The 23,026-nt window shown below is 40.4% G+C and overlaps 2 protein-coding genes across 2 annotated transcripts; both read right to left on the reverse strand.

The window, feature by feature from the left end:
- Positions 1–4,326: 4,326 nt before the first annotated feature.
- Positions 4,327–9,125, reverse strand: LOC124854452 (amphiphysin-like). The gene is made up of 8 exons (XM_047341925.1): positions 8,608–9,125; positions 7,979–8,020; positions 7,456–7,635; positions 6,916–6,960; positions 6,499–6,549; positions 5,950–6,132; positions 5,518–5,619; positions 4,327–5,407 (listed from the first exon to the last, which is right to left on the reverse strand). The coding sequence occupies exons 1-8, from the start codon at positions 8,677–8,679 to the stop codon at positions 5,303–5,305; spliced, it is 780 nt and encodes a 259-aa protein (XP_047197881.1). The 5' UTR covers positions 8,680–9,125; the 3' UTR covers positions 4,327–5,302.
- LOC118117449 (amphiphysin) lies at positions 9,125–22,284 on the reverse strand. The gene is made up of 18 exons (XM_047341915.1): positions 22,127–22,284; positions 20,323–20,403; positions 19,907–19,961; positions 19,419–19,513; positions 17,647–17,742; positions 17,460–17,567; positions 17,281–17,366; positions 16,856–16,931; positions 16,537–16,619; positions 16,259–16,397; positions 11,519–11,638; positions 11,330–11,413; positions 11,092–11,118; positions 10,854–10,877; positions 9,886–10,668; positions 9,477–9,822; positions 9,395–9,436; positions 9,125–9,270 (listed from the first exon to the last, which is right to left on the reverse strand). Exons 1-18 carry the CDS (start codon positions 22,193–22,195, stop codon positions 9,137–9,139), a joined length of 2,448 nt encoding a protein of 815 aa, XP_047197871.1. The 5' UTR covers positions 22,196–22,284; the 3' UTR covers positions 9,125–9,136.
- Between the last annotated feature and the right edge of the window lie 742 nt (positions 22,285–23,026).

The following is a 23,026-nucleotide window of genomic DNA, read 5'->3' on the forward strand; positions in this document are numbered from 1 at the left end:
GATGATGATGAAGAAGGTGATGATGATGAAGAAGGTGATGAGGTGATGATGATGATGAAGAGGTGATGATGATGATGAAGAAGGTGATGATGATAATGATGATGATGAAGAAGGATGATGATGATGAAGGTGATGATGATGATGATGATGATGAAGAAGGTGATGATGATGAAGGTGATGATGATGATAGGTGATGATGATGAAGAAGGTGATGATGATGATGATGAAGAAGGTGATGGTGATGATGATGATGAAGAAGGTGATGATGATGATGAAGAAGGTGATGATGATGAAGAAGGTGATGATGATGAAGAAGGTGATGATGATGTGATGATGATGAAGAAGGGATGATGAAAGGATGATGATGATGATGATGATGAAGGTGATGGTGATGATGATGATGAAGAGGTGATGATGATGATGAAGAAGAGATGATGATGATGATGAAGAAGGTGATGATGATGATGAAGAGTGATGTTGATATAAGGGATGATGAAGGTGATGATGATGATGATGATGAAGAAGGTGATTGATAATGAGATGATGATGGATGAGGTGATGATAGATTGAAGGTGATGATGATGATGAAGGTATGATGATGATGAAGAAGGTGATTATGTGGTGATGAAGGTGATGATGATGAAGGTGAGATGATGATGAACGGTAGATGATGATGATGAAGAAGGTGATGGTGATGATGAAGAAGGTGATGAGATGATGATGATGAAAAGGTGATGATGAAGAAGATGATGAAGATAGATGGATGATGATGAAGGTGATGATGATGATGAAGAAGGTGATGATGATGAGAGGTGATGATGATGATGATGAAGAAGGTGATGATGATGATGAAGAAGGTGATGGTGATGATGATGATGAAGAAGGTGATGATGATGATGAAGAAGGTGATGATGATGAAGAAGGTGATGGTGATGATGATGAAGAAGGTGATGATGATGATGAAGAAGGTGATGATGAAGTGATGTTATAAAGGTGATGATGATGAAGTGATGATGATGAAAGAAGGTGATGATGATGATAGGATATGATGATGAAGGTGATGATGATGATGATGAAGAGTGATGATATGATGAAGTGATGGTGATGATGATGATGATGATGAAGGTGATGTGTGAATGATGATGATGATGATGAAGGATGATGTTACATATGATGATATGAGTGATGTGTGTGTGATGATATTGATGATGGAAGTAGAAGGTGGATGATGGAAGGTGATGATGAAGAGATGATGATATGAGATATGAAAGAGTGATGATGATGATGATGATGATGAAGAAGGTATGATGATGATGAAGATATTGATGATGATGAAAGAAGGTGATGATGATGATGAAGGTGATGATGAAGAGGTATGTGATGATGATAGGTGATGATGATATGAAGATGGTGGTGATGAAGGTATTGATGATGAAGGTGATGATGATGATGAAGAAGGTGATGAAGTGATATGATGATGAGGTGATGATGATGAAGAAGGTGATGATGATGAAGGTGATGATGATGAAGAAGGTATGATGATGATGATGATGAAGAAGTGATGATGATGATGAAGGTGATGATGATGAAGGTATGATGATGATGAAGAAGGTATGATGATGATGATAAAGGTGATTGATGAAGAAGGTGATGATGATGATGAAGAAGGTGATGATGATGATGATGATGAAGAAGGTGATGGTGATGATGATGAAGAAGGTGATGATGATGATGAAGAATGATGATGATGATGAGAAGGTGATGATGATGAAGAGTGATGATGATGATGAAGAAGTTGATGATGATGAAGAAGGTGATGATGATGAAGAAGTATGATGGTGATGATTGAAGAAGGTGATGATGATGAAGAAGGTGATGATGATGATGATGATGATGAAGAGTGATGTGTGATGAAGAAGTATGATGAAAAGGTGATGATGTTGATGTGATAAGTGAGATAGAGGTGAATGATGATGATGAATGATGATTGATGATGATATGAAGAAGGTGATGATGATGATGATGAAGAAGGTGATGATGATGATGATGAAGGAAGGTGATGATGATGATGAAGGTGATGATGATGATGAAGAAGGTGATGATGATGATGATGATAGAGGTGATGATGATGATAAGGTGATGATGATGAAAGAGGTGATGATGAAGATGATGATGATGATGATGAGAAGAGGTGATGGGATGATGATGAAGAAGAGATGATGATGAAGAAGGTGATGATGATGAAGAGTGATGATGATGATGATGATGAAGGTGATGATGATGAAGAAGGTGATGATGATGATGATGATGATGAAGAAGGTGATGGTGATGATGATGAAGGTGATGATGATGAAGAAGGTGATGATGATGATGATGAAGAAGGTGATGATGATGATGAAGAAGGTGATGATGATGATGATGAAGAAGGTGATGATGATGATGAAGAGTGATGATGATGATGATGATGAAGAAGAGTGATGGATGATGATGAAGAAGGTGATGATGATGATGAATGATGATTGATGAAAGTATGATGTGATGATGATGATGGAGGTGATGATGATGAAGAAGGTGATGATGATGATGATGAAGAAGGTGATGGTGATGATGATGAAGAAGGTGATGATGATGAAAAGGTGATGATGATGATGATGAAGAAGGTGATGATGATGAAGAAGGTGATGATGATGATGATGATAAGAAGGTGATGATGATGGAAGAAGGTGATGATGATGATGATGATGAAGAAGAAGTGTGATGATGATGAAGAGGATGATGATGATGAAGAAGGTGATGATGATGATGATGATGAAGGTGATGGTGATGATGATGAAGAAGGTGATGATGATGATGATGAAGAAGTGATGATGATGAAGAAGGTGATGATGATGATGAAGAAGGTGATGATGATGATGAAGAAGGTGATGATGATGAAGAAGGATGTGATGATGATGATGAAGGTGATGATGATGAAAGAAGGTGATGATGATGATGATGATAAAAGGTGATGATGATGAAGAAGGTGATGATGATGATGATGATGAAGAAGGTGATGATGATGAAGAAGTGATGATGATGATGATGATGAAGAAGGTGATGGATGAAGAAGTGATGGTGATGATGATGAAGAAGGTGATGATGATGATGAAAGAAGGTGATGATGATGATGATGATGAAGAAGGTGATGATGATGATGATGATGAGATGATGAAGAAGGTGATGATGATGATGATGAAGAAGGTGATGATGATGATGAAGAAGGTGATGATGATGATGATGATGAAGAAGGTGATGATGATGAAGAAGGTGATGATGATGATGATGATGAAGAAGGTGATGATGATGATATTTGTGTTCTTCCAGTTTCACGTCCGTCACGTGTTAGAAACCTCATCCACACGTCCACTCGCTCTCTGGGAAGCTTCAGGACATTGTCCTGTTTCTCACATGGACTCACTCTGACACTTGTGTCCTCACAAATCTCTTCTCTGCAAAGTCCATCTCGTCACCTGCATTGTGAAGAGAAATTAGTTATTGGAAACAGGTAGTTTCTCGTTGACCTGTATGTTATTTTTTGCTTAAATTGAAGGTTTTCTTTATTATAAAGTTGAGTAATTATTCACACAGTGGTAAAGAGAAATCATTAATCGTCACAATTTTCTCCGAAATATTTTCATGGGCAGTTGTAATTCTTTATTATTGAACTCATTTATTATTCATCATTGCTGCATTAAGTTAAATTAATTTGGTGTATCTATTCATTCATGCATTCGCAGACTGAACAAATTCCCATTTAGGGTTGCTTTTATTTTGAAATCACTCCAACGTGCTCAGCTTTTATTTTGAAATCCCTCTAACGCACTTGGACCTTAATGCTTGAAACAAGTGGGGGCTAGTTTGACGTGTCCTGCTCCCTCTTCGTTCCCTCAGCATCATTATGCCAATGAGTTCAGTTTTGACATTAACATGCAGAACTAGGATTAGAGGGGTTCATGCACAGTTACTCTCCAGCTCCTCACGTCTCCCTGCTGATCTCAATCCAGTGATGAGTTGACAAACCTCTGACACTGACATCAGACATTCACTTCAGCGTCAGAGGAACGAAACATCCTTGGGTAACCCTAAACCCAGCACCTGTCCATGATGGCCTGTGCGTTACAATCTTGTATGTCCAACCAGCTTCTAATATTCACACCTTACCCCTTCCTTTCGCTCTCCACTCCAAAGCATGTCGTCATCTGTCTGCATGAGGAGACTCTTCTGAATGCACACCCAGATCAGCCCTAGAGGCCAATTCTGCAAAGTAATCTCCAAAACAAACCATGATACCTTAATGACTGTCATTTATTCATCATGACATCAATGTTGGGGAATGTACATCACAGAAAGCTCTACATGGAGGATTAACTTAAGTAGCTTGACATTGTATTTGCTGATCTACAGAACAGTTTGAATATGGAAACCAATGATAACAATTGGATTTGTTAATACCTTCCCTCTCATCTTACACCTATAAATAGATAAGATTTTCTTAATATTTTTATAAACATGATTTTCAAGATTTGCCTTATTCAGACATACAGTATCATAATAGTGGTGAGATTCTTTATCGTTATTATATCTTTAAATAATTTAATAAAATATTAATATCATGCTGGATGTGCAATGTTTGTTGGTCCATAATCAATAATATATTTCTAAGTAGAAAAAAAACACAGCAATGATCGTACATAAGTAAATCAATTGCCACATATGCAAAAGAAAGATCACAGACTTGAACAGAAATACATGCACAGTGACTTCAAGGTAACAGCAATGACAGAAAATAACAACTCAATAGTTTCACTTTACACTTAAGACATTTAAATAGATTATGTCACTAAACTTTCTGATATATTCCACAGCAGAGAATCAAATCAGTACAACAAACTTATGTAAAGAAGGTGCACTTTTTCTTTTTGTTGCTTTTCTTCAGACACATTTTTTTGCTTTTGTTGGTAAAATATCAGACTCATTATATTTCTTTAAATAAAATGTGAGTTCCAGCAAAAGCAGACAATACTATCACACCATGCTTTTTAATTTACACTTCTGCTGAGAGAATAGAACTAGTATTTATTACAACGAGTTTTACTTTCAGAATGACAAAGAGTTGCATCTATCAGAGAAAGCCTTATGTGATCCAGCACACAGCTGCAGGACAATATTAGTTTCTCAGGAGAGGGGTTGGCCACATGCTGAACTGCTTGGACACAAGCATATCAAATTTCTTCTCATTTTCTCGACCTGCTATAAAATCGTCTTACTCCAAACGCTGGGTAAAGTTTTCAGGGAACAGTCCTTTTTGAGCAGCAGCTCCGAGTGTTAACCATTCACTTTCTTTGATCCCTGTGAGCCAGCCGGCATCCTGCAACAACAGCAACACAGAAACTCCACAATCAGTTGGGTTCACTGTTGATATTTATTCATTCCTTCAAACAGCCTGATGGACTTTAACACATCACTGGTGGTTCTTACCTGATCCTCTACTGAGGCTGTTGGAAGCACCAACACCACATCACCTCTCCTCAGTTCAAGCTCATCTGAATTTGCAGCATCAAAGTCGTGCATCGTCTCCACCTACAGGGTAAAACCAAGGACCACACCTCTATTTACATATCTGCAAGGAAAAGTATTTTTCCCTCTCAATTCTGGATATTTTTGCTTATTTGTCACATTTGAATATTTCAGATAACCCAAGTAATTGTATTATAACATAAAAACAATTTGTTTCCGATAATTTCATTATTTATAAGCATCAATCAATCAAATTGTATTTGTGTAGCCTATACTCACAAATCACAATTTGTCACATAAGGCTTAACAAGGTGTGACATCCTCTGTTCTTATCCCTCAACAAGAGGAAAACTACCTTATCAGAGCAAGAATGTATTTTTAACAATCAATCACCTTGTAAAGAAAATCTTCAGGATGATTCGACGTTGCACCAGATGGACTCATGTGTTTGATGGATTGATTTTGATCATCGTTGTCACTGATGACAGTGGGAGAGATGATGTCAGCGTCGCGGTCGTCATCACCTTCATTACTGGAGGCAGGTTCAATCACCACTGAGGGGATGGGCATATTTTCCTGCAGAGGACAAAAAAACTCTTATTAATAATCTTCTTTCAAAGACACACATCATTTATTAAATCTGTTCAGTGTTTTGGGGAATTTCATTCTTTATTTTCAGCAAAAGAAGAAACACAAAGGAAACTGATTAAGCTGTTGGTGATACAAAATTATGAACTGTAAAAAGTTTAAATGAAATTTTACTTTATCTTTAAAATACATTTTATAAAATTAAATATTAAAGCAAATTACATTTGCACCACTTCATGTATAAATGTACAAAATTTATTAAAATACCAAAGAAAAACTGTGCATTTTATGAACATAAACTAAATATAATGTGTCAGATCATAAAATATATCACAAAACAATGACAATAGTTACCGATGAAGCTGCTTCACCTGGAGGTGTCGTGGCTTCTTCAGCTTCAGGAATCTGTTGAAAGATATAATTATACTATTATAATAACAACAATATAATAATAATAATAATAATAATAATAATTTAGATTTGGTAATATTAGATACATCAAACACATTAGTGTAGCCTGTATTTTAGACCAACAAAATAAACTTAAAATAAATATTCTAAAGATAATTAATGAAATATATATTTAATTCATATTATAAAATACAATAAACCAGAGTTCAGTGTTGTGAGGCCACGTTAAGTCTCACAGCATCAAACTATCTATCTTACAGATCAAAGAAAAGTGGATACATCTAATTTATATAAAAATAATAAACCATTAGACTTCTGTAAAAAATGACAAAGAATAAAAAGCAGAGAAAAAAAAGATACCTCATGTACTTTGATCTTGTCAGAGCTCGGAGAAGCAACAGTCGACTTTAAGAAGAAAAACATAATTAGCCCACAAACACTGTGTCGGTACAAAAAGTGACCGAGCTGCAGTGAACACAACACTGAGGATGATGATGATGATCATAATGATGAAGATAAAGAAGAAGATGATGATGAAGATTATTATGAAGATGATGATGTTGAAGATCTTCATGATGATGATGACGAAGCAGAAGATGATGATGAAGACAATGATGAAGATGATGAAGTTGAAGATCTTGATAATGATGAAGATGATGAAGATCATGATGAACGTGATTAAGATAATGATGTTGAAGATCTTGATGATGATGAAGATGAAGAAGATAAAGACGATCTTATTGATGATGATGATGATGATAAAGATAATGATGTTAAAGATCTTGATGATGATGAAGATGATGATGATGAAAATAATGGTGAAGATGATGAAGATCATAATGATGATGAAGAGAATGATGAAGATCATAATGATGATGAAGAGAATGATGAAGAACTCACTGCAGGCTTCTCCTCCTCTGGACTTCCAGAACGATCTGCTGTATCTTCCTCACCAGCAGGGGGAGTTGAAAGTGCCTCCACGTCTCCAGCAGGAGGCGCTGCAGGTTCGTCCAGTTCCTCAGCTGGTTCTAATGCTGAAGCAGCTTGAACGTCTGAGGCTTCAGGAGCGTGATCGTTGTTCTTTCGCAAAAGAAGATGGTGGTTAGCATGAGTGTTAGCGTTAGCATTAAGCCTGACTTTGAATGTGACACTTCGATCTCTGATAATAATTTAAATAAAAGGCTCAAACAAGCAAACCTCACGTTAATTTCTTCATGTCAGAAACGTTTAACATGAATTTAAAGTTTTAAATAAAGCGTTCAAGAGTTTCTGTGAGGAACCAAAATGAATGTGATCTGAAGCTTCTCATGAGATAAAACAAACTACAGTTCAAACTAAAATGTGTAAATTGAAATATTATTCAATTACATTTCAAACACATCAATAAAATAATTCACATTAAATGTTTATAATGAAAACTCACCATCTTATCAAAATCAGCAAAGAATGACGGGTTTGACAAATCCTTCAGCCAGCAGGAAGTAAACCAGAGAGGAAGAAACGTTACGTCGAAACATCAAGATCCAAAAACACGAACATGAACCACAACAGAGAACAATTTACAGAACGTTAAGACATGAGACATGAGGGAGTAGGACAATAATACTAAAAACAGTTATTATCATTATTATCTCTACTGTTTCTATTGTAACTTTGATCTGACCCAATACAAATCTTTGTAAGAATGAAGTTAAACTGAAATTAAATGTAACTCAGACTGAAACTTAAGTGAAAACAATATCACATTTAACTTAAAAATAATTAAATCTGATGACTGAACTAAAAGATGTTAAAAGAAAAACTATTCATCTCATGTCAAATATACATTTTGATGTTTGCAGAAAATAGATGTTATTTAAATGTTAGAAATAAAACATTTCTACATGAAAATGGATGAGAGGACAAAGCGAGCGGAGAGTTCAGGGATCCAGGTTTTTACCAAAACTACTTTCGCTCTATTGGTTTGTGTTGGAAGGTCGAAGGTGGGACAAGGATTGACTGATTTCTAATCTGTGCTAAGCTACCACACTAAAGACAGGAGGAGTCATGTACCTCTTCCTTTTCTGTATCTAGCTCTTGATACAACTTTCCAAATCTCCGGTTTGCAGCCTCGTCTTCGGACATGTCTGAATGTTCTGGTTCTTTGTGATTTCTGGCAAAGTTTACACCTTTAATTCCTTCAGTTGCTGCTCCACAGACGGACGCTGAGTTTGGTCGAGCGACAGAAGAATCGAAGCCTCTGATGTCACTAATTTTCTGCCAGGATGTGGTTTTGGAGGTGGGACCCTCAGTCCCCGAAGAAGCAGCTGGGAAACTGTTGGCAAAAGGGTCTGAATCCCACCCACTCCCCTTCCCAGTGACCTTAACCCGACCTCCCCCTGACTTCTCAACAAATGGATCAAATTCAAATCCACCCTCCTCGTTTCCACACTTTGTTTTACCCAAGAACTCTGAATCAAACGCACCACTTCCCTTTGTTTCGTCAAAAGGATCCGAATCAAACGCACCTCTTCCCTTTGTTTCGTCAAAAGGATCCGAATCAAACGCACCTCTTCCCTTTGTTTCATCAAAAGGATCCGAATCAAACGCACCTCTTCCCTTTGTTTCTCAAAAGGATCCGAATCAAACGCACCTCTTCCCTTTGTTTCGTCAAAAGATCTGAATCAAACGCACCTCTTCCCTGTGTTTCGTCAAAAGGATCCGAATCAAACGCACCTCTTCCTTTGTTTCGTCAAATCGATCCGAATCAAGCCTCTTCCTTGTTTCGTCAAAGGATCGAATCCGCACTCTTCCTTTGTTCGCAAAAGATCCGAATCACGCACGAACGAATCAAACGCACCTCTTCCCTTTGTTTCTTCAAAAGGATCCGAATCAAACGCACCTCTTCCCTTTGTTTCTTCAAAAGATCCAATCAAACGCACCTCTTCCCTTTGTTTCTTCAAAAGGATCCGAATCAAACGCACCTCTTCCCTTTGTTTCTTCAAAAGGATCCGAATCAAACGCACCACTTCCATGTGTTTCAGCAAAAGGATCCGAATCAAACGCACCTCTTCCCTGTGTTTCAGCAAAAGGATCCGAATCAAACGCACCTCTTCCCTGTGTTTCATCAAAAGGATCCGAATCAAACGCACCTCCTCCTTTTGTTTCAGCTGAGGGAACTAAATCAAATGCACCTCTTCCCTGTGTTTCAGCAAAAGGATCCGAATCAAACGCACCACTTCCATGTGTTTTGCCAAAAGGATCCGAATCAAACACACCTCCTCCTTTCAGTAAATCCACCTCCTCCTTTGTTTCAGCTGAGGGAACTAAATCAAATGCACCTCCTCCCTGTGTTTCAGCTGAGGGAACTAAATCAAACGCACCTCCTCCCTTTGTTTCAGCTGAGGGAACTAAATCAAATGCACCTCCTCCCTGTGTTTCAGCTGAGGGAACTAAATCAAACGAACCTCCCGGATCAGAAAGGTCTCTGTGAACTGATGTGAGCTTGTCTTCTATTAAACAATCTCTCTTCATGTTGCTCACTGGTGAAGCTTCATGTCTCCACCCATCAGAGTCACACAGTGGGTGGTGATCATATGTAAGTTCATCATCAGCACTCCCCCAGCCTCCCCCCTGACCTCCATCCCCCCATTCCTCAGCAGTCTCGTACTCAGACCCAGAATTTTCTGGAGACCCGGACAACTTCTCTCTTCTGTCCTCTGTGCTGTCCTTAATCTGTTCTCCGAACTCGTTGGTGAATATCAGTCCTGGGGTGGACTTCCTGCGTTCTTCCAGCTCTGATAAGCCCCCCCCAACATCTTTCTGACCTGTCTCATCCTCATCACCTCGGACTGCAGTGGTAAGGTTGGGGTAAGTTTGAGAGTCCCACTTTCTAACCTCGTTTTCAGTTGCTGTGGCTGCCTCACTGTCCTGAGGAGGTGTGGCTGTATCTCCACCCGTCTGCCAGCCATCTGCCTGGTGCCTGTCCTGAGCCCCACCCTCTGCCTCGCCCTCCGTCTCGTCAGGTTCTACAGCAACGGCACCAGGGGCCTCGGCACTCGAAGAGGTATCTCCATTTGCTGAGACCGAACCAAAGTCAGCAGACCAGTCGGCGACGAAGCCGCCATCTGTAGCCTGCTCCAGAAAATCAACCAACAAAGGGTTAAGGTTTGACCCTGATCTGAACCCAGAGTCAAGACTGAAAGAGATCAGCTTCTGGTATGTTACAGTTTTCATCACATAGACAATTTAAAAATCATCAGGGATTCATCAGGTTCCCTCTATTATGGTGACATCATCATGTGTCTATGAATACTTACAGGCTGAGCAGTTTGAGAGTTTCCCTTTAAAAAAATAGAAACATGATCAAATGTTAAAATCTACACATGTATCTGTTGACTTTAATCTTTTATTTTGAGGAAATTATTCATATGTAAAGTTTCTTCACTTTTAATACACAATAATAATCTGAGTGTAAATTTACAGGATGAAGACAATGATTGTGAATATGAATTAAAATAATTCCCTATTAAAAATGACCCAAATGGACTAACTCACCGACCACATATCCCAAGGTACAGCAGTCTGAAAGAGCACATGTTGTTATTGTAGCTGATCCTCACATATTTTGTACAGATCAATATTTTAGAATAATGTGGATTTTCACTCTATAAAAACTCTTTTATATGGTAACTTAAGGATATTTGTCACCAGTCAGTCAACAGTAAATGTCATTGTCAGACTGTTGTTGATTTGGCTTGAAGACTGGCTGAAGCATGTGAGTTGATGAAAGAACCTGTGGTATCGGTGAAACACTCTCATCAGGCTGAAAAGCATCAAAGTCCAGGTCAAGAAGAGATTCTCCAGGTCGTTCATTGGGCTGCGGACAACATCCAAACAAAACCAGGTAAACAGGTTTCAAAATCCCACTGAGCACATCATATCATATAGATTTAACAAACACAGAGTCAGTGAGGACTCTAACCTGCGATGGTGAAGGTGCAGGTAAAAATTCTCCTCCAAACAGGTCAATGATCTGCTCCTCCGCCACCTCCTTCGTTGGTGTGGCCTTTGGGGGTGGACGAACCGGTGGTCCCTTTTTAAACTGTCAGAGGAAACAAGGAGTTAATTCAAAAATGTATCAAACAGAACTTCTTAACTTTTAATGAAAGATTTCACTGGATGTTTGGATGAAGCCACGTGGACAAAACACAAGCAATGATACAGTTCACTACGCTATGGCACTTTACACAGCATTACATATGATAGAGTTGTAATAGAGTTACACAATAACATTTCATTTTCTTCTTAGATTTACAGAAACTCTGGATTCTCTGGTTAGTATTATGGCCGTCAGTTTTTATGAGAGGATGAATTAGCAGCTGAATGCAATCAAAACTAAGCTAGAATTCCCAAGTTTATGATTCAAATCTCTATCTCGGAAGGAAATCGATTCATTTATAAAACCTAATTTCCAGCAAATCAATTCTTCATTCCTAATCAATAAGTGCATTATTATATCAATCAGAGATGTTACACTGTAGGTCATTCAATCTTAAGAAGTATTTTACTATTCGGACAATTGACATTTCATTTCTAACAGATGTGATGATATTACATGACACGAGCAGTCACATGATCCCACACGTCGTAAGCTTCAAACATGAAATTAAATTATTGACCAACCAATAAACAAGAGAAGGTTCAAAGTTTAACTTTTGGTAGTGTCATTAAATTAAAATAAAATTAAAATTATCTTTTAAGGAATTGATGGTAGAGTCTTTGTTAAATTAATTATTACAACAAACTTTGTATTTTTACTTGTAGGTGATTGAAAATCAAACGGACTTCAAATAAGTGTCAAATAATAATAATAATATTAATAACACATATTTCAATGTCTTCAAACATCATCTGTTAGGTTGATGTTTAATATCGGAGGGAAATGTTTGACCAACAGTCAAGATAAACAGAATAAATCATTTGAAATGTAAATAAAGTCTCTGATTTAGAGATTAGAAAACTCTGGGTGTAACCATAGCAACAGTTAGGGTTAGGATTAGGGTTAAAAAACTGAAGCGTGTAAATGTGGACTGAGCCTGGTCTGGTAAATGTGGATTTATGCAGAGGCTCAAATCTGATGTCAACAGCATCAATCCATGGAGCCCACCTGCCTGGTATCAACAGTCCAGCCTGCAGGAGGCGCTGTGATGGTGTGGGGATGTTTTCTTCACTCACTTTGGGTCTTAATAGCATCAATTATCAATCAATCACCATTCAATCAAGCTTTGAATGTTAATGTCTGTCTGAGAGTTGTTGCTGAACGTTGTTGCTGTTCATTACTTCCTGCAGAATAATGATCCAGATGTAAACTGAACCAAACTATATGAACACAACGTGTTCGAGTGACGCATCTTTAAATAATCGCAGACAGAAAACTGAAAAAAAGCTGAATGTGAGATGGTTACTTACCATGAATACATGAAGAGGATGGAGACACATGAACACATGAACAGGACAGAGACATGTTACAGGTCAGTGGGATAAAAACTGAAAATTATTCAGTTTATTTAATATTCTGATGTGTTAAACCACAAACACATGAACATCTACAACAATGATGAAAGGTTCTACTGTTTCTAATTCATTGTTCTGGTGATGGATGAAATCTTTTTAAAACACTGGTTCCCAACACAGATTCAGACTGCAAGGGCCCTGGTGGGAGGGGCAATCTTCTGAAGAAACAGTCTTCTATCGTTTTTAATGATCAGGAACATTCTGAGAGTCAGGAACCGACTGAGAGTCAGGAACCTACTGAGAGTCAGAAACCGTCTGAGAGTCAGGAACCAAGTGAGAGTCAGGAACCAACTGAGAGTCAAGAACCTACTGAGAGTCAGGAACCTACCGAGAGTCAGGAACATTCTGAGAGTCAGGAACCAACTGAGAGTCAGGAACCTACTGAGAGTCAGAAACCGTCTGAGAGTCAGGAACCAACTGAGAGTCAAGAACCTACTGAGAGTCAAGAACCAACTGAGAGTCAGGAACCGTCTCAGAGTCAGAAACCAAGTGAGAGTCAGGAACCAACTGAGAGTCAAGAACCTACTGAGAGTCAGGAACATACTGAGAGTCAGGAACCAACTGAGAGTCAGGAACCTACTGAGAGTCAGGAACCGACTGAGAGTCAGGAACCAACTGAGAGTCAAGAACCTACTGAGAGTCAAGAACCAACTGAGAGTCAGGAACCGTCTGAGAGTCAGGAACCAAGTGAGAGTCAGGAACCAACTGAGAGTCAAGAACCTACTGAGAGTCAGGAACCTACTGAGAGTCAGGAACCAACTGAGAGTCAGGAACCTGCCGAGAGTCAGGAACAAACTGAGAGTCAGGAACATCCTGAGAGTCAGGAACCAACTGAGTCAGGAACCTGCCGAGAGTCAGGAACCAACTGAGTCAGGAACCTGCCGAGAGTCAGGAACCGACTGAGAGTCAGGAACATACTGAGAGTCAGGAACATACTGAGAGTCAGGAACCTGCTGAGAGTCAGGAACCTGCTGAGAGTCAGGAACATACTGAGAGTCAGGAACTTGCCGAGAGTCAGGAACATACTGAGAGTCAGGAACTATCTGAGAGTCAGGAACCAACTGAGAGTCAGGAACCTGCGGAGAGTCAGGGACCTGCTGAGAGTCAGGAACCTGCCGAGAGTCAGGAACCGTCTGAGAGTCAGGAACCGACTGAGAGACAGGAACCAACTGAGAGACAGGAACCAACTGAGTCAGGAACCTGCCGAGAGTCAGGAAGATACTGAGAGTCAGGAACCTGCTGAGAGTCAGGAACCGACTGAGAGTCAGGAACCGACTGAGAGTCAGGAACCAACTGAGAGTCAGGAACCTGCTGAGAGTCAGGAACCGACTGAGAGTCAGGAACCTGCCGAGAGTCAGGAACCTGCCGAGAGTCAGGAACCTGCTGAGAGTCAGGAACCAACTGAGAGTCAGGAACCTGCTGAGATTCAGGAACCGACTGAGAGTCAGGAACCGACTGAGAGTCAGGAACCTGCTGAGAGTCAGGAACCTGCTGAGAGTCAGGAACCGACTGAGTCAGGAACCTGCCGAGAGTCAGGAACCTGCTGAGAGTCAGGAACTTGCCGAGAGTCAGGAACTATCTGAGAGTCAGGAACCTACTGAGAGTCAGGAACCTGCCGAGAGTCAGGGACCTGCCGAGAGTCAGGAACCTGCCGAGAGTCAGGAACCGTCTGAGAGTCAGGAACCGACTGAGAGACAGGAACCAACTGAGAGACAGGAACCAACTGAGAGCTGCAGAGAGTCAGGAACCTGCTGAGAGTCAGGAACCTGCAGAGAGTCAGGAAGATACTGAGAGTCAGGAACCTGCTGAGAGTCAGGAACCGACTGAGAGTCAGGAACCGACTGAGAGTCAGGAACCAACTGAGAGTCAGGAACCTGCTGAGATTCAGGAACCGACTGAGAGTCAGGAACCGACTGAGAGTCAGGAACCTGCTGAGAGTCAGGAACCTGCTGAGAGTCAGAACCAATGAGGTCAGGAACCGACTGAGAGTCAGGAACCAACTGAGAGTCAGGAACCTGCTGAGATTCAGGAACCAACTGAGAGTCAGGAACCAACTGAGAGTCAGGAACCTGCTGAGAGTCAGGAACCGACTGAGAGTCAGGAACCGACTGAGAGTCAGGAACCAACTGAGAGTCAGGAACATACTGAGAGTCAGGAACTATCTGAGAGTCAGGAACCAACTGAGAGTCAGGAACCTGCTGAGAGTCAGGAACCGACTGAGAGTCAGGAACCAACTGAGAGTCAAGAACCTGCTGAGAGTCAGGAACCGACTGAGAGTCAGGAACCTACTGAGAGTCAGGAACCAACTGAGAGTCAGGAACCAACTGAGAGTCAGGAACCAACTGAGAGTCAGGAACCGACTGAGAGTCAGGAACCGACTGAGAGTCAGGAACCGACAGAGTCAGGAACCTACTGAGAGTCAGGAGGGTTTTGTGTCGTATGTCCTTTATTTAAGCTAGAAGCACCTCTTTTATGCTGCTGATGAGGTAATAGGTAATGTCAGGAGGTGGAACGATCAAAGGAACCTTCATACTGAACGTTTACTGCACTGTTGAACTTAAATTTTTCACAAACTCTTTAAGGGTGAATAATTCCAGTCCAGAGATCGTAACTCTACTTTCAGACTTTTTCTGTTGCAGTGTTGCATCATGGGAGTTAACAAAACCACACTCCACATCTAGTGATTTTTAATTTGAAGCCAGACATTTTGTCAACTGTCACAATATTAGTTTTATAGCGTAAAAAGTGATTCAAAACATGCTGAATGAAAACTGGGAACCAGTGTTGAAGACGAATGTCAGATCTCATGACCTGAACTCTCAGTAGAAATAAGGAACTATTCTACTGTCAGGTCTCAAATCTACTGTATATAACAAAATTATATATTATATAATATGTTATATATTCACACAATGCTCACATTTAAAGACATGACAACAAAATCACATTTTAAAGTCACGTATTCACTCACCAAGTTACAGACAAAAGTTTGCAGCAAAAAAAGTCACAGAAAGTTAATTTGAACATTATTATGAAACTGTTGTTTTTATCCTATATTTATATATCATTTTATATTTATGATCATTCTTATCTATACACTGACAGTCATGACTAACATCTGCCTGAGACCAGTCTGGATAAGATCTACCTGTGTTGGGGATTTTGGACGTGGTGGTCCAGGTGAGACAGGACGGAGCATATGATTGGAGCTGGAATCTGGACTCTCAAGTGGACTCTCATCTTCTGGTGGTGACGGGGTTCTAGCAAGTCGTAATGGTCCTGAATCACTAGTGGACAAAACAGAAACTACATGATCGCAAGTATTCTGATTGGCTGCCTAGTGTCAGATGGTATATCACACAATTCCATATAAAACCTTTAATATTCAAAGTAAAAGTGATTCCCGGGGTGAAAGGTCAAACTGACCTCGGGGCTCCTTGGATGGTAAACATTTTGTCAGAATGCTGTTCGCCCAGTTTGGTCATAACTTCATACAGCTGCCTGCACACCTGGACAGGTAGATTCAATCAAACATTATGTCTTCGTCGACAGAGGCAGACTGATAGTCCGTGTCAGAGCTCATTTCAGAGAACCCAAACCCAGATGAGATGTGATGTTAATAAGTGGTGAGAGAGGTAAAGTCTGTGTCGACTGACTGATCATCTGCATCATTAACATTCAAATCATCTAAAACATTTTTTATTGGTTTAATTTGTTAATGTTGTAGAAACAAGATTTGACTCACAAGGGAGATTTCTCTGTGAAACTTTGCCTCCAGACTCGTCACACTCTTGTAGGTGCTGATGTAGAAGCCGACTCGGCTGAAAGGGAAATATCATGTGTCATTGTAGCCAGATGATTTGAACAGTATTCAATAAGCAAATACTACATGCAACGCTGGAATGTTGTGAGAAAACCTTGTGAACAATTGAAAGCACAGAAGTCAAAAGTGTTTGGGTTAGTTAAGGTTTATAAGTGAAGCTTCCTCTGTTTCACACAACTTTGACCTGTGTAACATTTTGTGTTTGAAAGAATCCTTCAGTCTCTGAAGAGGATGGCACTCTACTGCTGATCTACAGGAACCATCAGGTTTCTTCAAAGACTGAATCTATGAGCTGTTTGAACACAACAGTGACTCAGCTGCAGCATCTTGGTTATTTAGGACCTCACCTGTCCCAGAGGGTCGGCAGTTCATCCTGCAGACCCACGTTCAGCTCATCAAACACCTTCTGAGACTTTTTCAGCTCGTCTTCTGCCTGAGAACAAAAATAGTGTCTCTTCACATCCAGACTCAAAGCATGCGACTGTTTCCTTTAACTTCTGAAGCCCACCGTGTTTCGTGGACTCACCTTCATCATCTTGCGGTCGTTCTTCATTCCAGACGTCTGCAGAGTTTCAACGTGGTGACGAGCACTGTCATAGTCAATCAGTTTCCTACTTCTCTTGGCCACACGAGTCTGAAACATCCCTTTTTAGTTTTCATTCTTTGGTTAAAAGTTAAAAATTTCTTAAATAACAAAAAAATGTGTTTGTTACCTTTAGGTCTGGGAACTGTTGCAGGTATGCATCTAGGTTCAGGAGCGTCGAGTCCACCAGTTTGTTATGGAAGTCTTCCCACAATGCATCACAGTCCTGCAGGAAACAAAGCCACTCGTGCCGTCACAGCGACAAATCAAAGCCCTGATGTAAGATGCCAGGGGTCAACATCCTGATCAGTCTGTCCCTGCAGTTTCATGTCCCACCGGGACAAAGTCTCCATGTTACAGAATTCAAAAAATTCCCCGGACATCTGTGCCTGTCACCTGGACACTTGTCTCTCATCTGGACACTATAGCTGCTTTCAGACATGAACTGAACTCTGGAAATTATCCACATTTTCTCTGGAGAAAGTGGATGTGTGAAGAGTAAACTTTGGGTAAAGCAATTCTCTGGACTTCATCCACAGGTCATGTCTGAAAATGGCTTATGTGTCACACCTGAACAGTCTGTAGTCCCTGGGCACGCAATAAAATAATAAAAGCATTGAAAATACATACAAATATAAAAGTGGTGGAAACTACAAATAGGGCCTGTTGAGGTGTGAACAATTTGCACAGATACATGAACAAGAGAGCAGCTGCCAACTTGAGCATAAGAATAACATGTAAGACAACAAATAACACAAATACAAAAACATTTCAAACCTGAACGCTTGTCTCACACCTGAACTCTCGTCTCACACCTGAACTCTCGTCTCACACCTGAACACTCGTCTCACACTTGAACACTTGTCTCACACCTGAACGCTTGTCTCACACCTGAACTCTTGTCTCACACCTGAACTCTCGTCACCTGTCTCTCACACTTGAACACCTGTCTCACACCTGAACACTTGTCTCACACCTGAACTCTCGTCTCACACCTGAACTCTCGTCTCACACCTGAACTCTCGTCTCACACCTGAACTCTCGTCTCACACCTGAACTCTCGTCTCACAATTGAACACTTGTCTCACACCTGAACACTCGTCTCACACCTGAACACTTGTCTCACACCTGAACACTTGTCTCACACCTGAACACTTGTCTCACACCTGAACACTCGTCTCACACCTGAACACTTGTCTCACACCTGAACTCTCGTCTCACACCTGAACTCTCGTCTCACACCTGAACTCTCGTCTCACACCTGAACACTTGTCTCACACCTGAACTCTCGTCTCACACCTGAACACTCGTCTCACACCTGAACTCTCGTCTCACACCTGAACTCGTCTCACACCTGAACTCTCGTCTCACATTTGAACACTCGTCTCACACCTGAACACTCGTCTCACACCTGAACTCTCGTCTCACACCTGAACACTCGTCTCACACCTGAACACTTGTCTCACACCTGAACACTTGTCTCACACCTGAACTCTCGTCTCACACCTGAACTCTCGTCTCACACCTGAACACTTGTCTCACATTTGAACACTTGTCTCACACCTGAACACTCGTTTCACACCTGAACTGTCGTCTCACACCTGAACTCTCGTCTCACACCTGAACTCTCGTCTCACATTTGAACACTCGTCTCACACCTGAACACTCGTCTCACACCTGAACTCTTGTCTCACACCTGAACACTTGTCTCACACCTGAACTGTCGTCTCACACCTGAACACTTGTCTCACACCTGAACTCTCGTCTCACACCTGAACACTTGTCTCACACTTGAACTCTTGTGTCACACCTGGACACACATTAACGTCTGTCTCACACAGAGCAGCGTGCCTGTGTGGAGTGTTAAGGTGTGAATGTGTGACGTGTCTTTACGACTCTCACCTTCCCGATGGTCATCACGTCGTCTTTCCCATGCCAGTCTGGTTCGTAGACTTCATGCAGAGACTGCGTCAGGTTGATGGACGCCTGCTGCATTCCTGCACGACACAAACACCTTCACTGACCTCTGGTCCCCACCGAGACATGATAACCTCAAACTAACACACATGAAGTCCACAGAAATTGCTGAGGAGAACCAGGTGAACTGAGAAGAACTCGAGTTCGATCAAAAGTAAGAACTTATTCCAGTTTTTATTGATGAATAAAAAATATTCATGTTTTTATTTTGGATCACATCCTGAATATAAACTTTAACACATTTTCATTTATTTGTCTTTGATTTATGTATCTAGGTGATACTTACCATTATCTTATAATTTATAATAATAATATTAACAATAATAATAAAAACTACAACACTATCATCATTAAAAAATGATTCAGGATATTGTTATATATATTTTACGTCTAAAAAACAGAAACTTCTTCACCTTTAATAGACGACATGTAGGATTTCATCTCCCTCTGCAGCCGAGAACCTTCAGACTAACACACACACACACACACACACACACACACACACACACACACACACACACACACACACACACACACACACACACACACACACACACACACACACACACACACACACACACACACACACACACGGTTAGGTGAGTATTGGTTAATATTAATGTGAGGGGCTTGTTGACTCTCCATCAGTCTGTCAATGACTTAAGTCCAAAATGATTTTTCTCAACAGCCGTCACTGTGATGAAATGTGCTTCAGATACTCATGTTCCCTTCAGGTTTAACTGGAATAACTGTCACTCTTCCTCTAGCGCCATCATTAGGTGATGGCTTAACCACCAGTCTGAGTTTTAGTGATGATGTCATCTCTCACCTCCTGTCTCCTGAAATTAATCACCACTTGTTCAAACTGTTCATCTTTGGTCTCGTCTGCTTTCCCCAGTTTCTGCAGTACCTGAGAACAAAAATCAAATAACGCTCTTTAAATAAAACCAATAACTGATGATTATTGTTATTCTTGTCAATCTCCTTCTCCTTATTATTCAGATTTACAAACATCACAGACTTTCTGCAGACTAGAAAAGGTTCCCACAAACATTCATGCAGTACTGTTTGTTGGATCAATATAGAGCTGCTCCGTATTTAATATGATGTGATTATAAAAACTCGACCCCAAACCCACCTAACTTTAAGGGCCGGGTCATTTCAGAAAAAGGCTTTCAGTGACTGACCAATCAGTGCAGATTTTGCTTTTTGGCGCTAATAGCTAGACCAAGCATTTCAGACAGAGGCTCTGCTTGAGACAGATCATGTGTGTTTGAATATCACCAAGTTAAAATGAACCTGTTTATATCACATCACTGCTCACTGATGCCACTATGTGTTAACTATGTAATAAAGTGACGTGTGTCTGGATGAGACCAAATGATCAACCTGCTGAACTTGTACTGAAAGCAGCTCAGTGAAGGTCCAGAATATGGAAACTAATTTTATTAATATTAAAATCCTATTTCTTTTTATTTTCTTATAGGTGATGGTTAAATGTTCTGTCAGTACAAACTGTAAACATTATTTCTTAGGACAAAGTTTTAATTTGACTTAAATGATTGGTATATATCACTGCTCTACATATCTTTTCTTACAAAGTTGACTCTGGAGAAAGGGCAGTGAGATTCTCTCAGCACGACTCTTGACCAAAGTCTGGACCAACCAGAAGCAGATCATATTTCAGCACCATGGACAGTTCTGACAGTCAGAACGAGGTAACGTTATATGCAGTTCTGATGATGATGTTGTGAACTATAAGTTCATTATGTTTTCAATTGACTGGACACATGTGACCGAGAAGAAATCAGACGATCGTGTGATGATTCACATCTGGATCATGAGAATAAAACAGCTGTTCTGTTTTTATATATTAATGTTGCTGTCGCAAAGAATTGTTGGACGGCATTGTCTCCTTTCCTTTCATAAAGGATAGTTGATGTTTCCTCTACTAAAGGAGATAAGTTAGGAAGCATTGAGCCTCCTTTCCTCAACAGTAGTTTATCCTGACTCTTGTTGAGGGTTAAGAACAGAGGATGTCTCACCTTGTTAAAGCCTATGAGACAAACTGGGATTTGTGAGTACGGGCTATACAAATAAAATTTGATTGATTGATTGATTTAGAGAATTGAAAAGATGTTATTATGAAACAGTTCAGGTCATTTCACTCAGTTCAGAAGGTCCCTAAGTAAACGATCTGACTTTTTAATGCAGCCAAGAAACTTCATCACCCTTAATGGCGGACGTGTCGAATTTCATCTCACACATCATCCGAGAACCTTCAGACTAACAAACACACACACTCTCACGCACACGCGCGCACACACAAACACACACACACACACACACACAGTGTTAATCCTTCGTCAGCTTCAGCCAATCAAAGTGCTCCGTCCGTTTCCGATGATTGTATTGTTTTTATGATTGATCGAACTTATGCTGACGTCATGTTCATGCGAATCAATATCTGATAATCAAAAATGGATAACTACGTCATCCTGATCACATCAACACGAGAGAACAGCTGATTATCAGAGAGAGAGACGCTGCACAGGCCGCAGCCAGCTACACCTCCACCTCCCCCCGTCCTCCATCCGTCCTCCATCCACCCTCCATCCATCCTCCTCTCTTACCTTCTCTTGTGCGCGGTTAAGACGTTTCTGCACGTTTTTGGCGAATATTCCTGTTTTTATTTCCGCCATAATGACCGCAAAGATAGAGAGAGAGAGAGCGAGAGAAAGGCGGATTAACACGGAGAGCGGCTGACAGGGGGGAGGGGTCTGTGCGTGTGTGTGCGTGCATCAAGTGGGACACTTTCTACTTCCTGTTGCGTCACTGAGTCACAACAATGTCCAGTCACTCTTTTCTACACGTAAATAAAATATTAGGTTTAATAAAAACATTCAGGAGGATTTACCTCTAAAGTTTTTCTTCCTTTACAAATCTATAATCTAAAGAAATTAATTAAAAATATATATGTACAAATTCACACATTCATTAAAAACACAATGTAAAGATTTTTCCACATGAAAAATCTTCCAGATTTATGTCCTCAACAACTTCCTGTTTGTCTGTTTATCTGACTGCTACTGAACATCTGTCTGGAATCATCAGCTGTGCAGAGCCTCATAAGGTCAAAACCAATTTCACGTATCTTTTGTGCACTTGTTGCCATGGTAACAAGACACATGCAGATAAGGACAATGGGAATCATCATCATCATCATCATCTGTAATATATTCAATTCATATTATATATTTTTTGTTTAAACCAAAATAATATGTATTATATTTATAATAGCATTTCTTTCTGCTGAGTTTATATTTTTATTCATATGAACATTTAAAGCCCCTGAGGCCCCTGAAGTCTGAACCAGTTCATTACGACAAGAGAACAGAAGGTGAATCAGAGGACACGTCTCAGGTGAGGAGGCTGTAAGATCTGACTTCAACCACCAGAGGGCCTACTAATGTCACTGTGTGTGTGTGCGTGTGTGCGTGTGTGTGTGTGTGTGTGTGTGTGTGTGTGTGTGT

This window comes from Hippoglossus stenolepis, chromosome 11, assembly GCF_022539355.2.
Source record: "Hippoglossus stenolepis isolate QCI-W04-F060 chromosome 11, HSTE1.2, whole genome shotgun sequence".
In the NCBI taxonomy this organism is placed as follows: Eukaryota; Metazoa; Chordata; class Actinopteri; order Pleuronectiformes; family Pleuronectidae; genus Hippoglossus; species Hippoglossus stenolepis.

What these genes read in the sequence shown, in the direction of transcription:
- LOC124854452 (XM_047341925.1), bottom strand. Translation starts at nt 8,679, where the DNA reads ATGTCCGAAGACGAGGCTGCAAACCGGAGATTTGGAAAGTTGTATCAA. An exon ending in CTGAAGATTTTCTTTACAAG is followed by an intron (nt 5,620 to 5,949) that starts GTGATTGATTGT and finishes TTTACCCTGTAG; the next exon opens with GTGGAGACGATGCACGACTT. An exon ending in CAGCCTCAGTAGAGGATCAG is followed by an intron (nt 5,408 to 5,517) that starts GTAAGAACCACC and finishes CTGTTGTTGCAG; the next exon opens with GATGCCGGCTGGCTCACAGG.
- LOC118117449 (XM_047341915.1), bottom strand. Translation starts at nt 22,195, where the DNA reads ATGGCGGAAATAAAAACAGGAATATTCGCCAAAAACGTGCAGAAACGT. An exon ending in ACCATCCAAGGAGCCCCGAG is followed by an intron (nt 16,398 to 16,536) that starts GTCAGTTTGACC and finishes TTTGTCCACTAG; the next exon opens with TGATTCAGGACCATTACGAC. An exon ending in TAGTTCCCTCAGCTGAAACA is followed by an intron (nt 9,823 to 9,885) that starts CAGGGAGGAGGT and finishes GTGGATTTACTG; the next exon opens with AAAGGAGGAGGTGTGTTTGA.